Genomic DNA, 12,435 nt, shown 5'->3' on the forward strand with positions numbered 1-12,435 from the left:
CTTCAGTAAAATATACTCCTCCAGATGAGGGGTTGCTAGACCAAAAATTAATTAAGAAATCTGAATATAAATGCAAATGTACATAGAAGAAAGGCCTTGAAAGCCTTTAGAGGTTTTATATTCGATTTCTGATTAGTCTTTTGTCCTCTACAAACCTAGGCAATTCCTTGTGCACAGAACATTGTCAAGAAGTAGAGGATGATTAGTTATTGGCTCTATTGGTAAATAATTAAAAATATATTAATGAACAATTTAACATGGTTTTGCAGATATAGAAATGAGAACTATTATAATAAGCTGTTGAAAAGTACAACTATTGTGAGATTTGTTTTCTTTTGCTCTGAATTAATCTCTGAGAGCTCACTGCAGGTCACAAAACCTATGCTAAATATATGAATAATAAATCTAGAGGGGAAAACAAAAATTAAAATCTCACTGAGTTTTGACATTAAGGGCAAAATACAGCTTTTTTATGTATGATAAAGTGAAGTAAGTGTACATAAAACTAAAGCTTCTACTGTTTTTGCAGAGGAGTGTTACTGATTTCAGCAGAAGTGATCAGTTTTTTCCACTCATGGTGTCACATTACAGTAAGATAGAGAGAAGGGAGAAAAAAAAGTCAGGGAGAAAAAATTGAGCAAGGCAAACAACAAGGACATTTTGTCTGTGGAAGACCTTTTTTCTATTTTGTCAAAGCCTTTAACTGTCTTCAAAATAACAAAAGAATTGAAGAACCAATCCCCAATCAATTGTTTTAGACTGCATTTTTTGCAACAGCTGGCTTGTATGAGTATGAGACTAGATGGTATTGTGAGAAGGGCAGTTAGTAAATGGAAACAAGTAGAAAGTATTTAATCATAATTCAGATAAATATAAATGCATGCAGAATTTCTAACTTTATGAAGCTATCTAATGTTTTTTTTAAAGTTAACAACCACATTTTAATAAAGATCATATTCACAGTATCTTTTTTTCCCCACTCAAAACTTCTGGGGCAAATCCATCACACTGGATTTGACCCTTGAAACTCTTGCTGAACCTAACAGGAGTCTGGTGTGCATAGCATTACTCATACATGCTTTCCAAGAAACAGTTCTGGCATTTTTATGTTTAAAATTATACCACTATTTCATCACTATTCTCCTTTAGAACTACCAGTAAGTATTTTTGTTCCTTCCCCCTCCAACACCCTCACCTCCAAAAAACTACCCAAAACCCATTGTCCATCCATTCCAAACACCTACAATGTGAAGATTTTGTTCCATTCTGGATTGAGGTTCCTGTAGACAGTATGTGTCAGCAGTCTGTCATTGTTCAATTCAACTACACAAAATGGGTCACTTTTACCTGTAAGAGAAAATTTGGAACTAATTGTATGAACTAAGAAAGCACATGATGAGCAAGCTTAAAATAAAACAAGTTTGAGGGGATTGTTTTTCATTTTCTGAACTTGACTGTAATGGTCTGCACAATATTCAAGATATTGAATAATAACACAGTATTCATCTCCATAAACTATTAATATTCTTTGCTGAAAGTACAATTCTTTTACTTTAAAAAATGAGGGTGGGGGGGAGGAGACAACAAAATCACGATACAGACTCTTCTGATGAAACACAACATGTTCCTAGAAGTTGCCAAGCACCCTTGTAAGACAGCTAAGAGAACTTCACTTCAATGGTACCAACGACCAATTCACTTTAAAGACAACATAAAGAAAAGTATTATGATATGAAGGAAATGTGTTATTCTGTATTATTTGTAACAACACAGCACCTATGAAAATTATCCAAAGACTATTATGCTGTATAATGTTTCACACTGTACAAATCCTCCCCCAAAATCAAAGAATCTTGATGACAGTCTCATATAAAAGCCTAACACAAGACAAAGTGAGCAAGTACAATTAAAGAAGGAGATGGTATGGGCTGAAATGGTGGGCTGTAGTCTCAGCACAGCAGAAAGGCAAACATGGTTAACATTTTATTATACATTAAAGCACAAAAAAGTAGTTTTGGATATATTTACAAAGAGGTCCCTCAGCATGAAAGCCACCAAATGAGAAAGTATGAAGTTGCTGCTTTGAAAATGCATTATGTAGATAATAGAAGCAGGATAATGGAAATGGATATGGAGGTATATTTTTTTTCTTTAAAGAAAAGCAATGAGCAAAGCGTGTGTGTGTATGTGAGTGTGTGTGTGTGTGTGAGTGTGTCCTTAAATATTAAATAGGTAGCTTACAGGAAAAGACTGCAGGCAAGCAGTGCTTAGATACTAAGGAAAGTGCAAGAAAAATGATCAGAACTGCAAGTTTAGGGGTAGAACATGAAACTGACACCAACCCTTTCAAGGTTTTATTTTGGGAAGGTGTTGAGGTTTTAGCCCACCAGGAAGTTAAGCTGCTCCCTTTTTCCCCAGCCCCTCTTTCAGGTGAGAGAAACTAAAGGCAGAAATTATGAGTTGAGGTAACAACTTACTGGAAACGGCAATGAGATGAGAAAGCAAACAATAACAGTGTATAAGAGAGGGTGATTACATGCAAAATGCTCCTGGAGTCCGACACACTGCCTCCACACATGGTGTGCCACCCCGCCACCCCCTACACCATGTTTTTTCCCACAAGCCTGAGACAATGAAAGACAATCGCACACAAACTTTCCACACCTGCACTTTTTGTGCCCGAGACCAAGGCAATGAAAAAACCCACAATGTTAGACAAACCCTCCAGCTGGGATCAGCACCAACCCACCACTCCACTTGCAGCACACTGCCCCAGAAAGGAAGAAAATGGCTGCTGAGCCTCTGCACTGCTCATTTTCCTGCATCAGAAGCCATGACCTCTTAATCTTGGAAGAGAGACTCCCTGACTTCCACATACCAGCAATGATTTGACTGTATAGAGTAACAGCCTAGACAAGCCCACACGGCTCCGGGCTCTACCCACACACATCCTTGGCCTAAACTAGGACAAAATGACAAGAAGCAAAGTAGACACCAGAACCTGATACTTAAGAACAGCTTGGCTGTCTGAAAAAGGAGTGCTCCAAAGTGGGATGGGAGTAAGCAAAAGGTGGGATTGGTATCTTCAGCATTTCAGGGCAATCCTGAAATTACCAAGAAGGTTAAGGAGGGTGGAGAGGTAGACCTAAGGAACAGCTACGATGGAAGAACACTAATGAAAACATGAGGGGCATGGTAGGAAGACCTCTTTCAATAAGGAGGCAATAAAGGGAAGAAATCACATTTTGGGCTATATTATTTAATTCATATTTCAAATTATGTCAGTAATGATAACTGCTATAGATCTGTCTAAAAAGAGACACGCTATCCTGCTTTTATATTTTTATTTTCTCCAGTAACTGGAAGGAGTAACCTTTACCTTTGGCACATTACAAGTGTATTATTTTCATGTAAATAGAAAGCTGAACAACAAATTGCTGCTTCCTGGACCCAGGGGATCTTTGTCTGATGTAAAGGAACACTTGAGTTGCATAGTACCGCATGACTTGCTCCTCTCTTCAGACTTTCTTTGGGCAGTAAATTGTTCAAAATATATTGAATGTTGGCATTGGCCTTTCATAATTAAATCTAGCATCCTAGGCAATTGTGTTTCTCAATGTCTTCATTAACTCTGTATTATTTTTTTCATGCATTATTAGAAACAATAAACTGAGTAGCTACAGGAGCTACAATTTTGGGGCTACATTAATGATATTAGAGAAGTACATAATTTGTTTTATACCTTAGACAAATGACAATGAAATCAATACTTAGACAAAGCTATCCAGGGACCACAACTCCCAAACTGCAGTATTGATTTTGACTACACCAAGGGCTGATATGCATATTTTGTGCATATTATTAACTTTAATGATAAAGAATAATTGTTTAAAACACATTGTGCATTACGGTAAATTGATGTTTACCTCCTATAGAAAATCATATACTGCTGAATATTTCCCATTATCTTGAAAAATGACGCAATTCATTAAACAGAAGAAATAGATGTACCACACATCTCAAAGTTCTTCTACTTCACAAGTCTGGAAGGTGATAGGAAATCTAAACCATTTATATTACTTGAGTTCTTTAGCTTTCAGTATTAGAAAAAGAAACACACAGAAGATAGTTAAAATAACAAGGCAGCACTAGCACAGCAGGTGGACTACTATATCTCATTTTTTAAAGCATTATCAATCATATGGTGGTACAATGTGAGTTGAACTTATTAAACATATATAGACACAGTAAATTACATTGCAGCATATACAGGCCATTTTCTATAAACAAAGAGAGGATATTTACTACATTTATTTATTTTCTGTGCCTCTTGGTATGCACTCTTTCCATGACTATTCTTACAGATTTACATGGATATCAATCAATAATATGTAGCATTAATTACAGAACTCCTCAGTCAAACCAAAGGCAACTGGTTTCCAGAAATGAAAAAATTCCTCACTTACAGTCAACATTTCACACCTCCTTCCTGCTATCATTTGAACATACTACAAGTACAAATTTGAATAGAGGCAATATCATGACAGGGTTCAAGGGTAGGTTCAAATACCATGTCTGACAAAGAGAAGTTTCCCAGTGTTGAACATCTCTGCTAAGGAATGTTGGTTTTATCATATTTACTTGGTTACAAAGTTCCCACATGCACCTTCACCATTGCCTATGGGCATTTCTTACATATGCTGAAGCATTCATAATCAAGCTGGGCCTCTGAAAGGCACCACTCATTGCTGACATGTTCAACATAAGGTATGTGCAAACTTTGTTAAGATACTAACCCAAATTAGTGAATGTGATCCAGAAAGACAGACAGAACAATGCATGAAGACTTGGTCAAACTCATATCTATCTGTCATCTTTCAAGTTTTCATTATTAGAAAGAGTAATTGCAATCTTGATTTTCACTGACAACCTTGGCAACCTGCAGCATTTCAACAGTATTCAAAATAATGGGATCATTCCCAATGAAAGCCTTAAGAGAGCACTAAAATAGTAAAATATGTACTTAGGTCTCCTTGGTCTCTAGGAGGACCCAAAAGACTCAACAACACTATATTCCAAAGCAGTACCTTGAGCACAGCACACTCTAACAAAGGCAGACTCAGATAATTTCTGTCAGTTAATGTGATTAGCTATTTCAAACAAGAGATACAGAAATGGTTTTCCTTATTTTTTAGAAAAGAGCCATACACTTTCAGAAGAGTGTCTGAAGAGTGTCCTCTAGCCCTTCTAAAACTACACATAAAAACCTCTGGTAAGTCTTGTGCTACCTATGCTCTATTGTATCATTCCATATTCTATTATCATGAACACAACACCTTTCACTATAAAATAAACCACAACTGTTATATACAACTTTATACAACCTGTCAGACATCAAGAAATTCTACCAAACCCTCTGTAGCTACTGAGGATTTTCCAACTAGCAATCCCTGCTCTGCGCTCTTTGTAGGTCTCCAGCTACTATTCCAGTGATTTTAGAGACATTTAGCTATGGATCAGGCAGACATCCACAGCAAGCTTCTCAATACAATCCTAAGCATGTCACTGCTCTACAAGAATGAGATGACCACTGCCTGCCAAAGGCACACATTAAAAGCATGCTCCCAGCAGCACCAACACCAACACTGATACTTGAGTATTGCATGACTAGTGGGGCTGTTATCACACCTTAACACTGGTTGCAGGAATTCATGGTAGAAGTAGGTAGTGAAAAAACAAAGTACACCTTCCAACTGACTGAAATCAAACCTGCAGAAAACTTCAGTACAAAGTTAAACAAGTATAATTTATCCATTCTTTTGCTGTGATGGTTCATGCTTTTTGTTGTGTACTTGTACAGTCCAAAGGGCTCCTGAATTTATAGAAATAAACTGCTAATTTACATAATATGCATAACTGCAAGGAAAAGCAACTTCTCCTTTCAGGGATCTCCCTCACCCATTTTCTTCCTTTACCCATTACAGAAGTTGACTATCTGAGAATGAACTCTTTGAGTTCTATTTTGTAATGTATGCCACCACTGAAAAAAACTTTAAAGAGCTACCTATCTTCTGAAGCTTAGAAGTCTATCTTTATCTTTGAAGATTTTGAATTTTAGGGCACATATTACATCTAGCCTGACAGATATCCTTGTCTGTGCTATGCTATGTCTTTAGACAGTGCAAGACCAGAGCATAGATTACCTTACTTAGATCTAAGAACAGTATTCTACTTCAGTCAGCACTTTGTCCGTCACATTGCACACCATGCACACATTAATTTAAATTAGTCTTTTACTTGTCACCTTATTTCTCAGAACTACCATATGTCCCTGGATGAACTGTACCCCCATAATCTGAAATCAGCCCCAGCTCTCCAAAAGGGGTAGCAATGAGGAACTAGAGATGTGTTTCTTGCTGTTTTTGTCAAAACTTAAAAGTCCCCCAAAGCCCAGGAAGTCCTTCACAAACAAAGTCAGTTGGCAGCTCAGATTCATTATTTGTTTGGCTGGTCACCTAGACATTTTTCTCCAGCAAGAAAATACAAAAAGCACTTTTTCATGATGGAAAAAGAGACCAAAATAGTGATTCATAGAAGCAATCTTTAACTGCTTCTCAAAATATTTAGAAAATCAAAACAACAAAGCCTCAATCTCCACACAATTTCAGCTTCTGGATTTTCTTCTCAAATAGCCACAGCACTACACAGCCTTTGTTTTTTCTAGTGGAAAAGTTTGGGACAGGCCCTTCCCATCAGTTCAAACACTACAGGACTTTCATCTGGCTCTCTATGCTGGTACTCACAGCAAGCACCAAACTTATTAGGTGACTTGTGAACCCTTGTATCCTGGTCCCACACTGCAGCCCATCTTCCAGGCTGGAGGCAAGCTGGATTGTCCAATCTAGGGGGCAGCTAGAACAACAAACCATTGGATGTCATCTCAAATTCACAAGAGATGGCAAAGACATGTGACCAATTCAGATGCAAGGATCTTTTATTTGTCTAATTATGAACTTCACCTGAGTGTTAGAACTGTCAAACTGCATTATGATATAACTTATATTTATGAGCAGTTTATATAGGCCTTCCTTCAAGGTGAAAATAATCCAACATAAATTTTTGATACTTGGGAAACTGTTTTCAAGCAAAAATTAATTTTGGAACATAGTAGTTCTTTCAAATAGAGACTTCAATTGAATATAACAACTGCACTTTCACACTCACTTCCTAGCTCCACTTGTATACAAAGCTGACTTTGATAAAAAGCTGTCAGATCTTAAATTTTAAAAACTTGCTTGACATATTTTGTACAAGTTCAAGAGTGAACTTTTTATTATAAAACTCTATTAAATACATGCATTTTTCTCCAGAAAACTGCATGTCATCTGCTCATTATCCAGTTAATATTGTAAAATAGAAGACTTTAGTAAAGAAAAATATGGAAACATCTATATTTTATACAGTAGGATAATCCTCTGGTTTAGAAAGAAAGAAAACACTTGTGTACAGCAATAAACATGCTTCTCTATCATCATTCACTGAAATTCCAGCTTGTAGGAATAAAAATGAAAAATCATAAAGATCATCACTATAGAAGACCATCACTATAAAGACCATCACTAGTCACTATAGAATAGTTTTTACTCTCTTAATTAAGGCTGCCATGGGCCTTTCCTAGGAATTACCATTGATATAACTGCTCTTCAGAGTATATGCAAGCAAGAGAGCACATGGCAGATCTAGATGTCCTCTGAAAAACTTATTGCATTTCTGAAATATCAGCTCAAAAGGGCCAGCAGATAGCACTGGGTTAGATACCCATTAGTCCTTCGGAAATACTTCTGCCATTGCTATGGAAAACATACCTTGCCTCAGTATAACTCCAGGGAAACAAATAATTTCATAATTTTGCCAGCTCACAGTCCATAAAGTTACAAAAACTGATAAAAAGTCAATTTCAGCATTAGCTAGTCCATGAACCTATTTTCATCAAATCACTAGCCTTATTCTAAAATAAATATTATACAAATTTTTGCATTACTGGCATTACATTACCAAACCAAACTAAAAATGCTTTGGGCAGTTTAAAAACATAATAAGGAATTTCAACTGCATTTCTACATTCAAAAGTAAAGTTCTCAAACCATAACTTCACGAAGATCAACCAACTTTAACATAGCTATAAAAGCCAAAATATTGTTTAAAAATTTCATAGGCTATTACGATTCTCTCCTAACTCTGGCCATGCCTATCCATTATGGATCTAAGTCCCCACAGCAAAAAAGGCCTTTATTTTTTTAGAAGACAAGACAGCCAGTTCATGACTCTGGGGGGCAGTGCCACTCATGCAGACACTAATGTCACTAATGTTGTTCCAAGCTCCCTGCCAGCCAGCTGCTTGCAGCAGAACAGTCAGTCTGACCTTTGGCCAGGAGGAGGAATGGCTCAATAGCATGAGAAGCTGCCTTATCTAATGGATTAAGTACAGAACCCAAGTGAAATGCCACCTTTGACAAGGACTTGCTCTGTTGGCCTTAGCTGAGTCAGTTAACCTTTCTTAGTTTTCCATCTTTAAAATGGGAATTATAATTCTACTCCATCTGTGATGATGCAAACATGTTGCAACACACTGATATCATCCTTTCATTGTATGTGTAATTCTAAAGGTTATGGTTAATAAAAAATGTATTTTAATAAAATATCTTTCAAAAATATATTTTTAGATCCTATTTTTTTTTTATTACTAGCTAGAACTAATACTTAAAACCCAGTACCTTTCCTGCACATTATATTGGGCCAAAGTCTTCAGGTGACCTATATGACAGGACCTGATGAAATATTTTATCTACCATAGAATTCTGCCCACATACTAGATTTTATACTTTGTGGTGATAGTTCAAGTGTATATTGAAATCTGTTTGTACTAATTGACAGAGCAAATTACTTTTGGAACCGTATTTCCAAAGGCCCTCTGAATTTATTCCTTCAATTTTACACGCATGGGCTTCCATACCTTTGTGAATTTAATGTTTGCGTTCATCACTCTGACATCTCCTAGCATTTGAAGAACCATTTCAAAGACCATTTTCGCACAGGTGATGTTACAACAGTTTAGCTGGACAGATTTTAGAAAATACATTTACATTTAGCAAAATTTTAACGTGGAATTTTCTTAGAAGAGAGGCTGAATTCCAGACATAAAACATTCCAGAAAAAAAAAAGGAAGAAAACAAAAATCCAACTCATTTTCTATGCTTAGTTTCTCTTCTTTAGAGGAGGAAAAGCCTGAAAAGCTTTTGAAAACAAACCTAAATATCACTGAGCTCTTTAGTAAAATCTCTCTGATACATAAGGTTCTGAAAACACAGTCCTCGGAAAAACCACAGATGATTAATAACGAGGACAGAAATACAAATAAATTTACTTCTAATGAAGACTGAAGACACAGTAATCAAAGTGTTAAAAATTCATTTCATGCACATTTCATTTGCCTCTTAGCTGATATTTATCACATAATTCTGTGAGAAAGTGGAGGCCTAAGATGCTCCAGATAAATGTCTCAATTAATTGTACAGAGGTAGCCCTCTTTGAGCTGAACCAGAGCTGTGAGCTCTTTATTAAAAGCACTATTCTGTAGCCTGTAACCTTGTTCCTTGACTCCTCTCTAGTTTCCAATTTAAACAAGTCCCCATGCGGCCCACTCTAAAGGGCTTTGTCTCCCTGTCATTGTTATGAGAGCCAAGGCATCCTGGAAGTGTGAAATCAGACCTCATGAGCTGAACGGTTCCCCAGGGAACACAAGACCTCGCAGAAGGTCAAAGTCATGGGCTGGACCATCTGAAAGCGTCTGATCGCTGGTCTGTGACACAGCAAGAAGGGTGGGGGCAGGGGGAGAAAGAGCCAGGGGGCTAGAATTGAGCACATCTTAATTAAAGCCCAAAGACTACAAAACAAGCTATTTTCTAGTCAGGCCATCTTATGGCGCTTGAGTTTTGCTCGTGCTAATGAATCTGAGTCCCTAAATATTATTCCTTAAAAGCACAGAATTTTCGCTGAAATCGATCAAACCCGCGGTACACCTTTTCCCACTCTGCTTACTTTTCATGGATGAAAAGGCAGAGATTTTGAATTTTATTTCATGATACAAGGACCAATGTATCTGCCCCAGTAAAAGAGATGCAGAAACTGCCTTGAAAAGCCAGCAGCCTTCCACAACCACGCACCACCTACACCTGACTACGCTGCGGAAGGATTAGACATATCTGACTATCGCCTAAACCTAAACTATGTCACAGTGAAGGGCTTATTGCTTTACTACCTGTAATTTATACGGGTTAGGTGAAAACCATGTCTATAATGTCAGAAGCCAACTGTCATGGTGAGTTCATTATACTTCAGGTTTTACTGAACCACCAGAAATTCTCTTCATATCAAAGGATGTCACTGTAGGCACAGCACCTAACCTGCCAGGGCTCTACAAGCAGCCAAATCCTTGAGAAAGTCTGCCAGAGATATCATGAGCAAGCAAAGACTTAGGGAAACAGGAATATAACTCTTTCTAACTCAGGATTTAGAGAGAAAAAAGCCATGCACTGAATAGCTAAAACACAATGGAAGTCTCAACTGAAAGTTTCTTCTCAGACAGAGAAGGAAAAATTAAACTTCATTCTCTATATCTTCCCACTCATTAGATTACACTTTCAAAGAATTTATACTAAATAATACACAATTTCCAGAAATTGTGCTGTGACCACAATTTCCAACAGAATATAATTTTGCATTGGTGGAATCCCTAAAATTGTGTATTTCTCGTGGAACTATGCTGTTTTTCTGGGGGAAACAACCTCAGAGACCAAATAATTTTCCCAAAGGGCGTCTTGAAAGATACCCTATTTTTCAGCTCTGGCAAAAACCAAGTTAAGCTTTCAAGCACGAGTGGGGAGTCTCTCAACCCCTCAGTGGTTCTTCCTCTCAAAGATCTCCTGGCAAGAGGGTCGACTCTGACTGTATTTTTTTGGGGTATTTTTAATATCCATTTATGGCATGTTTCAGCAGCACAGCATTTCAAAACCGGTAATGTCTACTTGCTCCCCTGCCTACAACTTAACTGAAATTTCAGCTCATCCTGGCACGTTATTCATTGCATGTACATGTGAGGGGGGCTGTAAGCTGAAACCCGAACCACCACCCTTAATCACTCTCTTTAAAAAAAAAATCTTTACTAACCTTAAGGATTTGAAGCGCACTGTCCAACATTAGGCTATTGAAAGAGGAGGAAAAAAACTGCCCTTGGCTATCAACAGTTTATTAAGGGCTTAACTAAAGTGACCTACTAGCATTCCACTGAGGGAGGCTATGAGCTTCCTGAGGAAAGGAGTAGAATTGGGGGTTTCATTAAAGAGTAATTTGTGCTTTTTACTCACTCATTCAACAGAAGGCTCAACTGCTCTTTATTCACACAGAGTTAGTACAGAATTACAATGCTGCTCAATGCATGGGACAATAGAAAAATTTCATGTTTTGAAAGAGGAAAAAAAAATCTTTGCAATTGTAGCAGGATTGATAGCTACTTAAGAGATTACAGAAATCTTTTTCCCTCTCTGCTTATGTTAAAGAATGGAATATTAAGGATTTAAAAAATCTACTCAGCTCAAATTAATAAATTTTGATTTATTACTTCACATGAAAAGATTGCTGAAAGTGAAATGGGATATGTTTAGCAGGCAGGAAACAGAGCAAAACACACAGACACTATACAGTTGTTCCAGCTGCTTTTCAGACTCAGGGGCAAAAGATTAACTCTGGAAACACATTACAGTAAGATGTGCAAACGAGTCCTTAGCTTTTATTCATAGAAGCCATCCTTAATAGTGTAAGTAACACCACTGATGACAGTGCAATAATTACGTAGTTGAATAAAGGTGGGTCAACTTTTTACACAATTTTTGCAAACATGATTTATTGACAATCACCAAACACCTACTTTATTTTTCACTATTACTATTCAAAGTTTACTTTTAAATGAATGACCTGTACATAACTACAAGTTACTAAAAATAGCTATAAACTACATCAGCAGATAATAAAACCACTTCATCCTCTTTTCAAAATTCCCAGTTACTTTTGTCCAGAATATACAAGATTTCTGTCACATCTGGAATTGCAGCCATCTTACAAAACACATCTGTGTATCAATGTTTTTTCTTACTAACAAGGGAAGATAGTGAATGTTCTTCCACATCTTCCTATCTGTCATCCTCAATACAATGTCTGAAAATTTTTGGTAGCTCTAAAAATCTTTAATTGAATCAAATACATTTCCAAAAATATTGTTCAACCAGCACAAATAACATGTTGATTTGGAAAAGCTGAAGACTGAATGAGGTCAGGGTCTAAATTATCCCATTTGCCCCTGAGTAACTTAATCTCTCTCTG

The 12,435-nt window shown here is 37.0% G+C and overlaps 1 protein-coding gene across 1 annotated transcript in view; it reads right to left on the bottom strand.

The window, feature by feature from the left end:
* MCTP1 (multiple C2 and transmembrane domain containing 1) overlaps positions 1 to 12,435 on the bottom strand; it is a 212,139-nt gene that overhangs the window by 101,229 nt on the left and 98,475 nt on the right. Inside the window, 1 exon segment of the mRNA XM_050987037.1 lies at positions 1,245 to 1,347. Within this exon segment, the coding sequence (XP_050842994.1) occupies positions 1,245 to 1,347 (103 nt within the window).

This window comes from Serinus canaria, chromosome Z (genome assembly GCF_022539315.1).
Source record: "Serinus canaria isolate serCan28SL12 chromosome Z, serCan2020, whole genome shotgun sequence".
NCBI classification, from domain to species: domain Eukaryota; kingdom Metazoa; phylum Chordata; class Aves; order Passeriformes; family Fringillidae; genus Serinus; species Serinus canaria.